Source organism: Lepidochelys kempii, chromosome 1, assembly GCF_965140285.1.
Source record: "Lepidochelys kempii isolate rLepKem1 chromosome 1, rLepKem1.hap1, whole genome shotgun sequence".
Taxonomy (NCBI): domain Eukaryota; kingdom Metazoa; phylum Chordata; order Testudines; family Cheloniidae; genus Lepidochelys; species Lepidochelys kempii.
In genome coordinates this window covers 279112761-279130940 of record NC_136380.1, presented here as the reverse complement: position 1 = coordinate 279130940, position 18180 = coordinate 279112761, and the positions used below count along the sequence as shown (strand labels likewise).

The 18180-nt window shown below is 41.4% G+C and overlaps 1 protein-coding gene across 6 annotated transcripts in view; it reads right to left on the bottom strand.

Moving 5' to 3' along the window:
- PPFIA2 (PPFI scaffold protein A2) overlaps positions 1-18180 on the bottom strand; it is a 619889-nt gene that overhangs the window by 238475 nt on the left and 363234 nt on the right. For all 6 annotated transcript variants that reach the window (XM_073327625.1, XM_073327626.1, XM_073327628.1 and 3 more), the window contains one exon: positions 3360-3524. In XM_073327625.1, the coding sequence (XP_073183726.1) occupies positions 3360-3524 (165 nt within the window). The remainder of the gene's footprint in view (positions 1-3359; positions 3525-18180) is intronic.

Below are 18180 nucleotides of genomic sequence, written 5' to 3'. Positions count from 1 at the left end.
GTTTCAGGTTAACATTATGCATCCCTCTGAGCTACAATAGTACCCCATGGGAGTTGTAACTGAGGAAACCTCATGCCACCATTCTCTCTTATGGACCCAGCTTCTGAGCCAGACTAAATCTCCAATGATTCACCACAATCTCAATCTGTGGCTGAGCAACCATGGTTCATCACGGGACAAAAAATTTCATCTTAGGTCAACAAATTGAAATGAAACGTTTCATTTTTAAGAATGTTTAAATGTTTTGTTTTGATGTTGAAATGAAACAGTTCCAAAGTGAATTTTTCTGACATTTTCATTCTGTGAAAAGTTTTGATATTTCAACTTTTCATCCTATTTGGGATTAAAACAACTGTCAAAATATCAGAATTTCCCACAGTACAGTAATACCATTTTTCAATCTGTTCTCTCCTAAACTATTCTAAGGGCTTCTCTGCAAGGCAAGTTAATGTGTGACAAATCAGGGTTTGAATTTACAGATCACTAGTTTGCTGCACACTAACTCACCCAGTGAACCCTGCTACAGTGCACTAAATGTTCTGCAGGACTTCTGAAATGGGAGTATATCACAGTGTGATGTCAAACTGTTAGTGCAGTATAGCAGGGTCAACACAGGATGTTATTGCATGGCAAGCTAGTGGGCTGTAGATTTACACGGTGTAGATTTACACTCTGGGTTACCACACACTAATGTCCCATGTAGACAAATCCAAATGTTCCATAACTCTGCTCTGAATAGCTTCAAGCAGCCACCATTCTTTTAAAAAAATAATAATAATAATAAAAAAAGTCTGTTACAAAACTTTCCTTTTTCTCTACCCCAAATGTGAAATTCTCCCCTCCACCCCCAATTAGACCTGTCCAAGGCCCAAAATTGGTAAGATTCAGCTATAGGCAAGTCACGCCTTTTCTATACATTAAAATGCCATGACCTTAAATTCAGTTAACTTGCAGCCCTGACTAGGTGGAATTAGAAGCATTATACCCTTGGAAAGGGGATAGTTCTAGCTTCTAGGGATAGGGTCTGGAATCATAGAATTGTAGGACTGGAAGAGCCCTTGAGAAGTCTTCTAGTCCAGTTCCTTGCACTAAAGGCAGGACTAAGTGTTATCTAGACCACCCCAGATGGGTGTTTGTCTAACCTGCTCTTAAAAATCTCCAACGATAGAGATTCCACAACCTCCCTAGGCAATTTATTCCAGTGCTTATCCTACTCTGACAGTTAAGAAGTTTTTCCTAATGTCCAACTTAAACCACCTGCCATAAAAATAAAGGGAAGGTTAAACCCCTTTAAAATCCCTCCTGGCCAGAGGAAAACTCCTCTCACCTGTAAAGGGTTAAGAAGCTAAAGGTAACCTCGCTGGCACCTGACCAAAATGACCAATGAAGAGACAAGATACTTTCAAAAGCTGGGAGGAGGGAGAGAAACAAAGAGTCTGTCTGTGTGATGCTTTTGCCAGGGACAGAATAGGAATGGAGTCTTAGAACTTAGTAAGTAATCTAGCTAGATATGTGTTAGATTATGATTTCTTTAAATGGCTGAGAAAATAGCTGTGCTGAATAGAATGAATATTCCTGTCTGTGTGTCTTTTGTAACTTAAGGTTTTGCTTAGAGGGATTCTCTATGTTTTGAATCTAATTACCCTGTAAGGTATTTACCATCCTGATTTTACAGGGGGGATTCTTTTTTACTTCTATTAAAAGTCTTCTTGTAAGGAAACTGAATGCTTTTTCATTGTTCTAAGATCCAAGGGTTTGGGTCTGTGGTCACCTATGCAAATTGGTGAGGATTTTTACCAAACCTTCCCCAGGAAGTGGGGTGCAAGGGTTGGGAGGATTTTGGGGGGAAAGATGTGTCCAAACTATGTTTTCTCAGGAACCCAGATGAAGTTTGGTGGTGACAGTGGAAGTCCAAGGGCAGAGGGTAAAAAATAGTTTGTACCTTGGGGAAGTTTTAACCTAAGCTGGTAAAAGTAAGTTTAGGAGGTTTTCATGCAGGTCCCCACATTTGTACCCTAGAGTTCAGAGTGGGGAAGGAACCTTGACACCACCCGTGCTGCAATTTAAACCCAAAATAAGCCCCCCCCCCCTTTTTTTCTTCAGTTGCATCATATTGCTAAAGCTCTTTATATATTAACCTCATAAAATCTCTGACATATGTGTTTGCTGAATTTCTGTAAATAGTATATATGGTGGTAAACTATGGCAGTTCTCAGGACTTGTTTATTATTCAACTAAATGCTAAAAACTACTATGTGGCAGAAATCCTCTGCTTATATTTTTTTCAGCCTTTTAAATATCATAAACCCTACTAATCTCCAAAGGATATTACTGACAATACTTGTTTATGCAAATTATGCTAGTCAAAAGCTCACTAAACCTAACAGCTAAGAGAAGCTACTACATATTGATATACATACATACACCAATACATCTATATAAACTTCCTTAAAATTCATGTTAAAAATGTTTACCTTAAAAAAATATCACTCCTTGCTTGCTAAACACAGATACACTTTAGGCTAGACTTTAAATATGTGCAGGTGACTTTCACGTAACATAACACCTGCTAGTCAAATCCAATATGAAGAGACCTAACCTGCAATGTTCGACACTTCTAATAACAATGAAAAAACATTCTATTCTTTGAATATAACTAATGTATTCATAAAGTTTTGTGGACTACTGCTCCTCAAATATTAATTTGTGGTGAGTATTTTCAAACTCTTGCGGGACTTACACAAAAACAGGTGTACAATTACATTTAAGAAATCTGTACAATGAATACTATAAAAATTCCCTGGCATTCAGAGTGCTACATTCCAGATCAAAACCTTTATTACACGTAGTAAGCTTTTTTTAAAAAGTCAAGTACTAATGTCTAGTTAGGAGAGAGAACTGATGTTGCTACCTCTTTATTCACAATTCCTCTGCAGGGAATTGCAATTTGAGATGCCCATATTTTCTCAGTAATCACTTGCTTCTTGAAATACACAACATAGACTAGCATCTCCATGTGTGAGAGATATGTTTGCTCCATGCTAAATGGAGAGAGGTGTTTATGCCAGTGATGTAACTTTCATGGACTGTTTTATAACAAATTACTAGTGGCCACAAATAAGTTATGATCTAATTTTTATGTAAAATCCTTACTAACCGCCCCCAGAATGAAGCTAAGAAATGAAATATGAACGTTTCAGTTGTTAGTCATGCCTTGTCAAAGATTTTCTTTGGATATGCTACTCTCAGTATGTACAGTACACTCCAAGAACTGAGAAACAATACTGCTGCTCTGCTGTATCGTAAGTGTGGTAAAGCAAGGAGATAACCTGCTGAGTAAGCTTCTTTCCATACTGTACCTTTTCATCCAAAGCCTTATGGTGCTCAAACAAAGATTTCAGTGCTTTGAGAACTTCAACTTCACTTGAAACTCCTGAGGGGGACTGTGCTTGCCGTTTCACTACCGTCATCCTCAGAGACCTTTCATGTCTTGAAACAAGGCACTCCAAATGCTCCAGTAACAGCTGTTGGGTTTAAACATAAAGGGACATCATTCATTTGTACCTAAAGGTCAGAAGCATTACAATTACAAACTGCACACTACCAAATGACATGGGCTTGGCAACCTCCCTAGCTGAGGACTCTCTTAAAGATACTGCCAGCATTCCCTGACTCCAAGTCAGAACACACAAGAAAATGAATTTTATTCAGATCTTCTTAAACTGCTGTGCACATTTGAAAACAACAAAATTGCTCTTAGATTTATTGTTGCCTGTCTAAAATCCACTTAATGTATTTAATTGATTTTTTTTTAGTCACAGTAATTAATGGAATGTTAATAACAAAAACAACTAATATAGCTAACCAACTAGTGCAGTCTATAATTAATGCCTGAAAATCAGTCACCTAATTGTAATTTGTTTCATTTCTACTAAAACTGCATTAACAGAGAATGCAAAAACAAGCAATGTATTTTCATTAAAGTTTTAAAACACTGTATTTATTCTAAATGCATGTTGCATAGCTAATGGTGCATGTTAATATGGCAAGCTCTAAAATATTCACTGTTTAGTTATGGAATGTGAAATGTCCACAAATGTTGCTAAATACATTCTTTGATTTCTAGCCTACATTCAGCTGAAGAAAATACTAGAATAATATTTTTACAGACCTCTTTTTGGTGATTTAAAAATAGATTTTCAATATAAGGTATACCAGTGTTATCGTGGTAGGATCTGAGCATGCAAGTGGTTAGTTTTATTTATATTAAAAGAGAATGGCTACCTTCAAGAGTCATACTGTATAATAAGAATACTTTAATTACAGTAATCACAATAGTATTCCTTTTCAATATGCAATTATATCTAATTCATATAACTGAAAGCTTAAAAGTTACATGACTGATTTACTTATTACTCCTTTGATGTGGTTCTTTATACATCTACTATTAGAACACATCTATTTACTACATATATGTTTGCATATATTTATTCTCAGTCATGTAGTTAACTTTGCAGTCTTATGCTTTTGTCATACCTGTTATCACTAACTCATAAGCATAATTGAACTATAATGGCAATGTAACTATACTGAATTTATGGTATCCTTAATAAAAGGGGAATGACTCATGTTTACCATTACTGTACTTTAAAAACACGTCCTGCTTGCATCCTGCCAGTAGTTTACAACCATTTACCAAACACATATGTAAGATTACATGAGGTTAATATATAAAGAACTTTAGCAATACCACACAGCTGAAGAAAAAGAACATGTTTTGCCATTCTGGAATTAAGAGAGCAGATTAACAAAAGCAATCCACATGAAAAGACGTGCATGAGCTTGTTCCACTGCAATGGTGGGCAACCCGTGGGCCGCACGCAGCCCATCAAGGTAATTCGCTGGTGGGCCACAAGACAGTTTGTTTACATTGATTGTCTGAAGGCATGGCCGCCCACAGCTCCCAGTGGCTGTGGTTCACTGTTCCCAGCCAATGGGCTCCGCAGAAAGCAGTGCAGGTCGCAGGGAGTTGCTGGCCACCGCTTCCCACAGCTCCCATTGACTGGAAATGGCGAACCACAGCCAGTGGGAGCTACAGGCACCTGTGCCTGCTGACGGTCAATGTAAACAAACTGTCTCTCGGCCCACAAGCGAATTACCCTGATGGACCACAGGTTGCCCACCACTGCTATACTGGGTCCCTGGCTGATGTAACACAAGTTGAGGGAAGGCAAATGCAGGCTTTTTGTGACAGCTTTGGCAAGCAGCTTTAAGATGCAAATGGGTTTGGAGCCCCACCCAGCAAAGGTTGATGAGGGGCCACGCTAAAGCACTGCTTTCTTAAATGTGGGCCTAAATTAGAGCATCTCCAGGCCATGCTTCTTCCTAGGCCAGTGACTCTTCATTGCTGCACCACTTTACTGGAGTCTCAACAATCTGACCCAATCATAGAAGATTAGGATTGGAAGAGACCTCAGGAGGTATCTAGTCCAACCTCCTGCTCAAAGCAGGACCAACCCCAACTAAATCATCCCAGCCAGGGCTTTGTCAAGCAAGGGCCTTAAAAAACCTTTACGGATGGAGATCTACCACCTCCCTAGGTAACCCATTCCAGTGCTTCACCACCCTCCTAGTGAAATTGTTTCCCAATATCCAACCTAGATATCCCCCCCACCCCTGCCCCCACTGCAACTTGAGACCATTACTCCTTATTCTGTCATCTGCCACCACTGAGGACAGCCTAGCTCCACCACTGAGAACAGCCTAGTTCCTCTTTGGAACCCCCCTTCAGGTAGTTGAAGGCTGCAATCAGATCACCCCCTCACTCTTTTCTTATGCAGACTAAATAACCCCAGTTCCCTCAGCTTCTCCGTGTAAATCATGTGCCCCAACCCCCTAATCATTTTCGTTGCCGTCCGCTGGATTCTCTCCAATTTGTCCCTTCTGCGGGGGGGGGGGGGGACACCAAAATGAGACGCAATACTCCAGGTGTCTCTGCCTCTCCCCCGAGCTTTGTGTCATCTGCGAACTTGCTGAGGGTGCAATTCATCCCATCATCCAAATCCTTGATAAAGATTTTGAACAAAACCAGCCCCAGGACCGACCCCTAGGACACTCTGCTTGATACCGGTTGCTAACTAGACATCAAGCTTGACAATCTAGCCAGCTTTCGATCCACCTTTATAGTCCATACATCCAATCCATACCTTTTTAACTTGCTGGCAAGAATACTGTGGGAGACCATATCAAAAGCTTTGCTAAGGTCACGATATATCCCATCTACCGCTTTCCCCATAACCACAGAACCAGTTATCTCATCATAGAAGGCAATCAGGTTGGTCAGGCAGACCCTACATTTCACAGTTATTACACAAATATTTAGTTAACTAGAACCTTAACTTAAAGGTAACATTAAAGATTAAATATGTATAATAGTAAAAAACCAAAAACAACAACGACCCAACCCCCTAGTATTTGAATGAATAGAAAATGACATTTAAGAGACCGATAACTATTCAAATACCCTCACACTTAATCATAAAATCTGTTAAATTAATGTACCTGTGAAAAATATTCTTTTGCATATTTTGTCATATAAAGAGAAATAAACTGACATCATAGGCAAGTGTTGACAGAACCATGGGGAATTATATACTCCTTGCAAACATTCAACATCTGTTCTTACTGCATTGCTTATGGAAGGGTTTCAGCTAATAGTTGTTCATTTTTCTGGAAATTCACTCTGAACACTGCCATTTTCCAGACTGCTAGTCACATGAATGCTCAAGAGGACATGTGCACATTCTCTGGTGGCTTAACAGGGAGTTTAATTATGCTTTTCAATAGAAATCGACTCCCTACTGAGAGTCCCATATTTCCCCCCCTCGCACAATTTATGAAGATGATGATTATGGCAGGGTTAAGTTGACTGACTTGAAGGCCTTATTAAATGACACCCCCAAAGGATCATCCAATGGTTAGAGTACTAGCCTGGACCATGGGTAGAATGGGGGTTCAATTTTCTGCTCCACTACAGACTTCCTGTGTGGCCCTGGGCAAGTCATTTAGCAGCTTAGTGCCTCAGTTTCCTATCTGTAAAAAAGGGGATGTGAATATAAATATTGAAAAGGAGTGCAAAGTGCTCAGATACCATGGCAATAGGGACCACATATCTACCTAAGATAGATATTGTAGATGTTCATGGGGGGCAAGGGATATTTAGGGTATGATTAGGGGAGGTAAATTATAGTATTTGTCTTCAGGATACTGTAAGGATTGCCTGTTCTATTTATCCCTAGGCACAAGAATGCGCCTCAGCTTTTTCTGGGGTATGGTGGTTCTGCAAAGTGTTTTAGCATGACCACATGGCTAAATTTCACAGTGGGCCTAGATTTTTCACCTCTAGGTTTATATTCCTGAAAAATTCCAATACTAATCTTCAGCCAGCTGGCCCACTTCTTCCTATGTTGTGAACCTCTGTTGTTCCACTAGAAACCTATAGTCACCTGAACAAGTGAAGAGAGAATCTAAACTGGAGTGCGAGCTCTACATTGTTTCTTGACCACTTTTCTTTTCCTTCAATATATCAGGTGTTTTTGTCTTTTGATTTTCAGTTAGAGACAAATCTGAAGCTCCATTTACATTTATAAATGGCTACTTGTTGATTTCTTCTTAAGGAATATGTTTTGAACCAACTGCTACATATCCAGGTAGGCAGCAGAGGTGTAGCAAATTGTCATGTTAATGATCCTCTGCTTAAAATCTTTTATAATGGCCCTAAATTGCAAAAATAGAGTCTAATGTATAAGAATTATATACTTCCTGGTTCAGAGCTCAGACTGCAGCGTTTTTTTCCATGGCTGTTAAAGTGGATATTCAGATTTGTAATCAAACCAATTATACGAGTTCCATTTCAAGTACATTCAACAATTCAAAATGTCAACCATCTTTAATATTGTTCACTCTTCTAACACTTCAAAAAGCTGAACTTTCATACGATTATTAGCCATATTTGATAATAGGTAACGAAAACTAGTTGGGGGGGGGGGGTGAACCCATCAGCTTGTCTGAGTTTTCCCTGAGAATACTGTAGAGCAAATGTAAAAGCTTAATTTTTTCTCCATATCCATTTTTTCCCTTTCTTGTAGCTTTAGGAAGTAAACAAGCATTCAGTGTTTTGTTTTATTTCATGTGAACATTTGTATGGCAGTAAAAACAAAATATGTTAATCCATTAACAAAAAGCTTAAAATCAAAGGCCACATTTTCAAAAGAGCTCAGTGCCCACAACTGGAGGCCACATTTTTAAGAAAGCTCAGCTCCAACTTAGGCAGCTGCATGACGTGCCCATTTTAAAAATGGTCTGCCACCAACCATGGAGCAGGCCACTTCATGTAGGAGCCTAAATGGGAGGACAGCTCTTGATTACTTGATGATGTAAGCTGTTTTCTGAGGTCTTTTGAAAACGTGGCCACAAATTTTCAACTAAGTATAATCAATTTTCAAAGCAGAAATATACAACAATGTGAACAGAAGCCTTTTGTTTCTAATAATATTTTCAATATTAGTGTGTGGTGAGAATCAAACCAGTTAACCACATCGTATCTTCCCCAGATGTCTCCTTAATCAGAAAACATGCCATATCTGTAACACATATTTTATTGTGAATCAATGAAGGCTCAGGAAAATTTATCCCATGTTCCATTGTGCACAATGATACCTGTAGGGTTGCTGGGTGTCCGGTTTTCAGCTGGAACACCCAGTTGAAAAGGGAGCCTGGCAGCTCCAGTCAGCACTGCTGTCTGGGAGGTAAAAAGTGTGGTCAGCAGCGCAGCAAGGCTAAGGTAGCTTCCCTGTCTGCCATGGCTCCGCATAGCTCCCAGAAGCAGTGGCATGTCCCCACTCCGGCTCCAATGCATAGGTGCAGCCAGGGAACCAATGGGAGGTGCAGGGGCGGTGCCTGCAATGAGGCAGTGCAGAGAACCAGGTGGCCATGTTGCCGCAGAGGAGCCAGAAGGGGGACATGCTGCTGCTTCTGGGAGCTGCTTGAGGTTAGCGCCGCCTGGAGCCTGCACCCCTCACCCTTTCCCATGCCCAAACCCCTCAGCCCCAGCCCAGAGTGCCCTCCCACACCCTGAACCCCACTTTTACAGCTTCATGCCAGAAATGGCACCCCCAGCCCAGAGCCCCCTCCCATACTCCAAACACACCTCAGCTCCACCCCCACTCCCAGTCCAGGGCCCCCTCTTGCACTCCAAACCCATCATCCCTGGCCCTAACCCAGAGCATGTGCCCTCAGCTGGAGCCCTCAACCCCCTTAGCCAGCCTAATTAAAATGAGGGAAGGTGAGGAGAGCGAGCGACAGAGGAATAGGGGGGATGGAGTGAGTGGGGGCGGGGCCTCTGATAAGGGGCATGGCATGGGCGGGGCCTCGGAGGAGCAGGGCAGAGGCGGGGCAAGGGTGTTCGGTTTTGTGCGAGTAGAAAGTTGGCAACCCTAGATATCTTGTTACTTCATTCAAACAATACCATACATGAAGATCTATACGATTACATTCCTGAAGCACATGTCAGCAGAATCCAGTAAAATTTGATGTCACAACAGTTTTGCAAAAGAGGTGGTCTTAGAATCACAGCATACCAGGTCTGTTAAGAACAGCTTTTGAATTTTTTAAAAATGATAATTAATGGTTCACTTTAATCAGTGTCATGAGGTGCTGCAGACAGCCTGCTCTTTCACACTGTGTCATGCTGTGCCGACATTAGAACTGCCATTGGGATAGCTGCATGGCAAAAAAAAAAAAAAAAAAGAAAGAAAAAGAAAATAGAGTTCTGCAGCAAACTGTCTGAATTTATCCAGGCAAAGTATCAAATTGTTGCTAAGATTTTTCTATTGGAAAAACCATTTTTTTCCAATGCATTATAATGAATTAAAAAATGTACAAATGAACTGTACTCTTATGATTTGTGTGTCATAAGATTCCCCAGGATGGAATTCATTATTATCTATTGCTGGTAGAGCTACACTTTAAACCCCACAGTGTTAGCAAGCAAGTTGAATTACCATGGTGTGTTTAAAAATCCTGAGTTCTGGTGACCACAAAGTGAAAAGATGTCTTTGCTGTTTTTAAAAAACAAACAAACAAATCCCAACCCCACCTGTTTAAGAATGAATTGAACACCTTTTTAAAAGTTTAATAAAAACAAAAGCCACATGTATGGAGAGGGCATTTCTAGGATTTCCATAATTTTCTTCATATATTGTGTAGACAATTAAGACATTATCAGCAAGGCACTGATGCATGTGCTCGATTTTCATGGAACAGAAATACATGCGTAAAGTTAGCTGAATTAGGGCCTTAACCAGGAAACCTACTCATTTACATATGTCAGCAATGACAAGTGGACTGAGCTTAGCCAAATGTACAGTTGTTTTATGCACTATGAGCTGGCCCATTAACTGCATAAATTTGAACACGTGAATGTGTTTTGAAGGTTTGAGGCTTTAGTCAGTACACTAAAATCAATGGGGTTACTCACAGGTTGTAGGCTTTGCAGGAGCTGGGCTTTAGTAAATTAAAAAAATCTCTCTAATATTTATTTACAGAATATTTCTCTTTAATTCCAATAGGCCATTTTAGAAAATTGTCAAAACAGCAACAGAATAATACACACTTTGAGCAACGGGATGAGAGACGGAGGACTCAAGGGGGAAATCAAGAGAGAAAAACTGGGGGAAAGTGGGCAGAGGTATAGAAAACTAGAAGTAAAGGAAATGTAGGGAAAAAAATAGTGGTGGAGGAAAATGGATGGGGTGAAGAGGATGAAAAAATACACCTTGAAGAAACATGGATCCTGAATAAGACAGAAGGAAAGATATCTCAAGAGAAAGTAGAGTTCAGGGAAAGAAAGAAAATAAAGTTATTTATTAATTTTATTAATTTTATTAAAGTGAGGTTGGTTGATTGTTTCAAAGCAATGATCTAATACTAGTTTAACTATTCACATTAAATCAGGAAAGAGTACATTTCCCCATCCTTCTGCTCAAGAAGAATTGTACAAAGCATTTCACGTATATTTTCAACAGCTTTTGTTCTGAAAAGCTGGCAGCTATGTAATTGGTTAGATTAAATAGCACTAAAACACACACTCTCTGCCTGAAGCAACTCCTCATGCATCTTGCTTTTTTATTTGATTTGGCAAATGTGTTTAATATGGGTGGGACCAGATTTTCGAAAGCAACTTTGTGATTTAGGAGTGCAATTCCTATTGAAAGTTAGTCAATGAGACTTGCTCTTCTGAATCACTTAGGTACTTCCTACCCTATGTTGTTACATTTATATTCAAATAATCATTTTATCAATGTGTGTCCCAGCATTTTCTAAATATCTGAATCCTACTGAAATTGTCCTAAATATGATTATTTTATAGTAAATCACAAAGGCCTAACATATAGCAAAAGTTTTTTTTATGAAAATACCAGCCCTTAATCTTTAGTTGCAGATGACTACTTGTTTGATATTGGCCAGGAAAGACCATTAACCTAAAGATACTGAGGTATATACTCTTTGAAAGCATCATAAAAAGCTAATACAATGAGTTCTGATCTTATTGTTGTAGTATAGTATATAAATTAGTTACCATCTCCTTGATGTCCCTTCTGGGCAGGTTAATACTAAACTGGTTGTAGTCTGGAGTTGCAGGCTTGTTGACGGCAATGACCAGGGAGATAGTTGTATATGGATTCATAATCAGACCAGATTGGCCATCAGCCATTCACTAAACAGAGCCAACTAGACAATGTCATCTGCATATTGGAGATATTGAAGCAGAATGGTGTTCTGCTAAACACCACCACCAGCTGCCCCCTGAAGCTTTTCCATCAGCCGATCAATGCCAATATTCAACGATGGTGACAGAACACAGCCTGGCCAAACTCATGTGGAAATAGGAAACCATGCCATGTATCTATTGATGTTGTGTACATGGCAATTTTCAAATACTTGGGAAGCGTCCTAGGCAGTCCTGGAAGATGCTCAAAAGATGTAGACGCTCATATAGCAGGCAACTGTGCAATGTTTTGAGCCCTTCTGTGTCCTCTGTGAAGATCTGTAATATGGGCAGTGAAACATGGGTGCTGAGAGAGGCTGAAAAGTGGAAAACTGACATTTTCAATTATCTTCGTCAATTGCTCCATATTAGGTGACAAGACAAGATCAGCAATGATATTCATAGTGGAATTCATAGTGGAAGCCAACAACCACCCCTATTAGTACTGGTTTGGTTTCGGTGGCTTTCTTGGTACAAACCTATTAGGATGGAAGACCAACACATTACAAAGTTTACCAAGGAATACTACTGTGATAGATATGGCAATTTCCTGCTATAACCTTGAAAAAAATTGAATTAAGTTAAGGTATCTTTGGAGTCCATTGTATTAAATGTAATGTATAAATTATTGTGGATCAGGATGTCTAAAAGACTATATTGAACAATGTGGCAGACAAGAATGGTCTTTTGGGACAATACCTGTGAAATGGATTCTTTGTGTGGGTTTACTTAGATTTATTGCTCTGAAAACACAACACTATATTCATTTTCACAGTCAAGTCTCTTAAAAAAAACATGAATGTTTTAAATGGTGTGTCTTTTTGAGATAAGGTAATCTGTATCTGGTATTTATACATGAGGGAGGTGTTCTGGTCTAGAAAAGACATTCTTATGGGTTTGTCTCTTGACCCAAGATCCTTAGAGTTATCTGTCTGCCATAGAAATTAACTTTGATTCCAAAGCACAAATTTCAATAACCAATACATATTTTAAACATAGCACAGAAGGAAATGTGAACCAGCTGAGCGGCAAACAGCAGAGAGACTAACAGAGGGAGTTTGCCTGGGATCTGTCTGAGAGGAGGTATGCTAAGGGCTGCATTAGGGAGGCTGTGTTGGTGAGTATCTGAGTGTCTGTTGTGGAGACAGTTTGACCGTGTGCTTGAGTGGTTGTTTGAAAAGTGTGAATTGGGAGTTCTTTGTTCCAGGTGAGTGGGCCTTGAGTGGGCCTGACTGTTATAAAAAGCCAGTCAGCTGCAAACCAGCTGAGTGGCGAACAGCAGAGAGGCTAACAGAGAGAGTTTGCCTGGGGGGTGCCCACTGAGGCTTACATCTTGCCGGCTTCTCTGAGTAGTCACTACAACTCCTGCCGCCCTGACTGGGAAAACCGAGAAGTCCGTTGCTTGCCAGGAGCTAGGATTCATGATGTGACGGAGAGGCTGCTGAGACTCATCAAGCCCTCGGATCGCTACCCCTTCCTGCTTCCCCATGTGGGCACCAATGATACTGCCAAGAATGACCTTGAGCATGCTATGTGGCTCTGGGAAGATGGATAAAGGAGTTTGAGGCACAAGTGGTGTTCTCATCCATCCTCCCCGTGGAAGGAAAAGGCCTGGGTAGAGACCGTCGAATCGTGGAAGTCAGCATATGGTTACGCAGGTGGTGTCTGAGAGAAAGCTTTGGATTCTTTGACCATGGGATGGTGTTCCAAGAAGGAGGAGTGCTAGGCAGAGAAGGGTTCCACCTAACACGAAGATGCTTTTCCCTCTCTTCAAGCAGACTGGCTAACCTAGTGAGGAGGGCTTTAAACAACTAGGTTCACCGGGGGAAGGAGACCAAAGCCCTGAGGTAAGTGGAGACGTGGGATACTGGGAGGAAGCATGAGCAGGAGAGCGCGAGAGGGGAGGGTTCCTGCCTCATACTAAGAAAGCAGGACAAACAGGAAGTTCTCAAGTGCCTATACACAAATGCAAGAAGCCTGGGAAACAAGCAGGAAGAACTGGAAGTCCTGGCACAGTCAAGGAAAGATGATGTGATTGGAATAACAGAGACTTGGTGGGATAACTCGCATGACTGGAGTACTGTCATGGATGGATATAAACTGTTCAGGAAGGACAGGCAGGGCAGAAAAGGTGGGGGAGTTGCATTGTGTATAAGAGAGCAATATGACTGCTCAGAGCTCCGGTATGAAACTGCAGAAAAACCTGAGAGTCTCTGGATTAAGTTTAGAAGTGTGAGCAACAAGGGTGATGTCTATAGCAGACTCCCACCATGACCACCGGACCAGAGGGATGAGCTGGAGGAAGCTTTCTTCCAGCAACTAATGGAAGTTACTAGATCACAGGCCCTGGTTCTCTTGGGGGACTTCAATCACCCTGATATCTGCTGGGAGAGCAATACAGCAGTGCACAGAGAATCCAGGAAGTTTTTGGAAAGTGCAGGGGACAATTTCCTGGTGCAAGTGCTGGAGGAACCAGCTAGGGGCAGAGCTCTTCTTGACCTGCTGCTCACAAACCGGGAAGGATTAGTAGGGGAAGCAGAAGTGGATGGGAACCTGGGAGGCAGTGACCATGAGATGGTCGAGTTCAGGATCCTGACACAGGGAAGAAAGGAGAGCAGCAGAATACGGACCCTGGACTTCAGAAAAGCAGACTTTGACAACCACAGGGAATTGATGGGCAGGATCCCCTGGGAAAAAAACAGGAGGGGGAAAGGAGTCCAGGAGAGCTGGCTGTATTTTAAAGAATCCTTATTGAGGTTACAGGGACAAACCATCCCGATGTGTAGAAAGAATAGTAAGTATGGCAGGCGACCAGCTTGGCTTAACAGTGAAAACCTTGCTGATCTTAAACACAAAAAAGAAGCTTACAAGAAGTGGAAGATTGCACAAATGACCAGGGAAGAGTGTAAAAATATTGCTCGGGCATGCCCGAGCAAAATCAGGAAGGCCAAATCACACCTGGAGTTGCAGCTAGCAAGAGAGTAACAAGAAGGGTTTCTTCAGGTATGTTAGCAACAAGAAGAAAGTCAAGGAAAGTGTGCGCTCCTTACTGAATGAGGGAGGCCACCTAATGACACAGGATGTGGAAAAAGCTGAAGTACTCAATGCTTTTTTTGCCTCTGTCTTCACGAACAAGGTCAGTTCCCAGACTACTGCACTGGGCAGCACAGCATGGGGAGGAGGTGACCAGCCCTCTGTGGAGAAAGAAGTGGTTCGGGATTATTTAGAAAAGCTGGACAAGCACAAGTCCATGGGGCTGGATGTGCTGCATCCGAGAGTGCTAAAGGAGTTGGCAGATGTGATTGCAGAGCCATTGGCCATTATCTTTGAAAACTCATGGCGATCGGGGGAAGTCCTGGACGACTGGAAAAAGGCTAATGTAGTGCCCATCTTTTAAAAAGGGAAGAAGGAGGATCCTGGGAACTACAGGCCAGTCAGCCTCACCTCAGTCCCTGAAAAAATCATGGAGCAGGTCCTCAAGGGATCAATTCTGAAGCACTTAGAGGAGAATAAAGTGATCAGGAACAGTCAGCATGGATTCACCAAGGGCAAGTCATGCCTATCTAATTGCTTTCTATGACAAGATAACTGGCTCTGTGGATGAGGGAAAAGCAGTGGACGTGGTGTTACTTGACGTTAGCAAAGCTTTTGACACCGTCTCCTACAGTATTAATGCCAGCAAGTTAAAGAAGTATGGGCTGGATGAATGGACTATAAGGTGAATAGAAAGCTAGCTACATTGTTGAGCTCAACGAGTAGTGATCAATGGCTCCATGTCTAGTTGGCAGCCAGTATCAAGTGGAGTGCCCCAGGGGTCGGTCCTTGGGCCGGTTTTCTTCAATATCTTCATTAAGATCCAGAGGATGGTGTGGATTGCACCCTCAGCAAATTTGCAGATGACACTAAACTGGGAGGAGAGGTAGATACACTGGAGGGTAGGGATAGGATACAGAGGGCCCTAGACAAATTAGAGGATTGGGCCAAAAGAAATCTGATGAGGTTCAATAAGGACAAGTGCAGCGTCCTGCACTTAGGACAGAAGAATCCCATACACAGCTACAGACTAGGGACCGAATGGCTAGGCAGCAGTTGTGCAGAAAAGGACCTAGGGGTTACAGTGGACGAGAAGCTGGATATGAGTCAACAGTGTGCCCTTGTTGCCAAGAAGGCCAATGGCATTTGGGGATGTATAAGTAGGGGCATTGCCAGCAGATCGAGGGACGTGATCGTTCCCCTCAATTCGACATTGGTGAGGCCTCATGTGGAGTACTGTGTGAAGTTTTGGGCCCCACACTACAAGAAGGATGTGAAAAAATGGGAAAGCCTCCAGCGGAGGGCAACAAAAATGATTAGGGGCCTGGAACACATGACTTATGGGGAGAGGCTGAGGGAACGGGATTGTTTCGTCTGTGGAAGAGAAGAATGAAGGGGGATTTGATAGCTGCTTTCAACTACCTGAAAGGGGGTTCCAAAGAGGATGGCTCTAGACTGTTCTCAGTGGTAGCAGATGATAGAACGAGGAGTAATGGTCTCAAGTTGCAGTGGGGGAGATTTAGGTTGGATATTAAGAAAAACTTTCACTAGGAGGGTAGTGAAACACTGGAATTCGTTACCTAGGGAGGTGGTGGAATCTCCTTCCGTAGAAGTTTTTAAGGTCAGGCTTGACAAAGCCCTGGCTGGGATGATTTAGTTGGGGATTGGTCCTGCTTTGAGCAGGGGGTTGGACTAGATGACCTCCTGAGATCCCTTCCAACCCTGATATTCTACAATTCTGTGAAATAGTATAAAGTTAAAACAAGGTAAAGTTTAAAATGCAGCTTATCTGAGTTTGTGTAACACACCTTTAGGGATAATAAACATGGTATTATGACTAAAGAGGTTTTATCTTCCTGACGTTTTCTTGACCTTGGTGACAGAAAACAGAAACCTCACACAATTTCTTTAACCAGGCTGAACATTTTATAACACAACTAAAATGTCCACAGCTATATTATATTCTCAAACACCTGGCTATAACATACTTGTAGCTATATCTTAATATTCAGAAAAGATGCAAACAAGTTTGTAACAATCTAATCTTAAAAATAAGTTACAAGAAGAACAGTCGTACTGAGTCAGAACAAAGGTCCATCTAGTCCAGTATTGTGTCTTCCAACAGTGGCCAATGCCAGGTGCCCCAGAGGGATTGAACAGAACAGGTAATCATCAAGTGATCCAACCCCTGCCGCCCATTCTCAGCTGGCAAACGGAGGCTAGGGACATCATCCCTGCTCATACTGTCTAATAGCTGTTGATGGACCTATCCTCCATGAATTTATCTAGTTCTTTTTTAACCCTGTTCTAGTCTTGGCCTTCATAACATCCTCTGGCAAAGAGTTCCACAGGTTGACTTGCGTTGGGTGAAGAAATACTTCCAGACCAATGATACAAAAACGAAATGTAGATAAGATCTAAATCAGGAACTCTGAGCTTCTCCTCCCACTCTTAATAATCTCTCAGTTTATGGAAGCTGTTCCAACCTCCTAATAATTTTTCTTGCCCTTTTCTGTACCTTTACCTATTCCAATATATCTTTTTTGAGATGGGAAAACCACATCTGCACGCAGTATTCAAGATGTGGGAGTATCCTGGATTTATATAGTGGCATTATGACCTTTTCTGTCTTATTATCTATTCCTTTCCTAATTGATCCTAACATTCTGTTAGCTTTTTTTGACTGCCGCTGCAGATTGAGTGGATGTTTTCAGAGAACGATCCACAATGACTCCATGATCTCTTTCTTGAGTGATAACAGCTAATTTAGACCCCATCATTTTATATGTATAGTTGGGATTATGTGCATTACTTTGCATATCTCAATATTGAATTTCATCTGCCATTTTGTTGCCCAGACACCCAGTTTTGTGAGATCCCTTTGTAACTCTTCGCAGGCTGCTTTGGACTGAACTATCTTGAGTAGTTTTGTATCTGCAAGTTTTGCCACCTCACTGTTTATCCCTTTTTTCAGATCATTTATGAACATTCTGAACTGTACTGGTCCCATCCCAGTACAGACCTTGGAGGACTCCAGTGTTTACCTCTCTCTATTCTGAAAACTGACCATTTAATTCCTATCTTTTAACCAGTTACTGATCCATGAGAGGACCTTCCTTTATCCGATGACAGTTTACTCTGCTTAAGAGCCTTTGGTGAGAGACCTTGTCAAAGGCTTTCTGAAAATCTAAGTACACCATATCCACTGGATCCCTTTGTCCACATGCTTGTTGACCCCCTCAAAGAAGTCTAGTAGATTGGTGAAGCATGATTTTCCTTTACAAAAACCATGTTGACTCTTCCCACACAAATTACGTTCA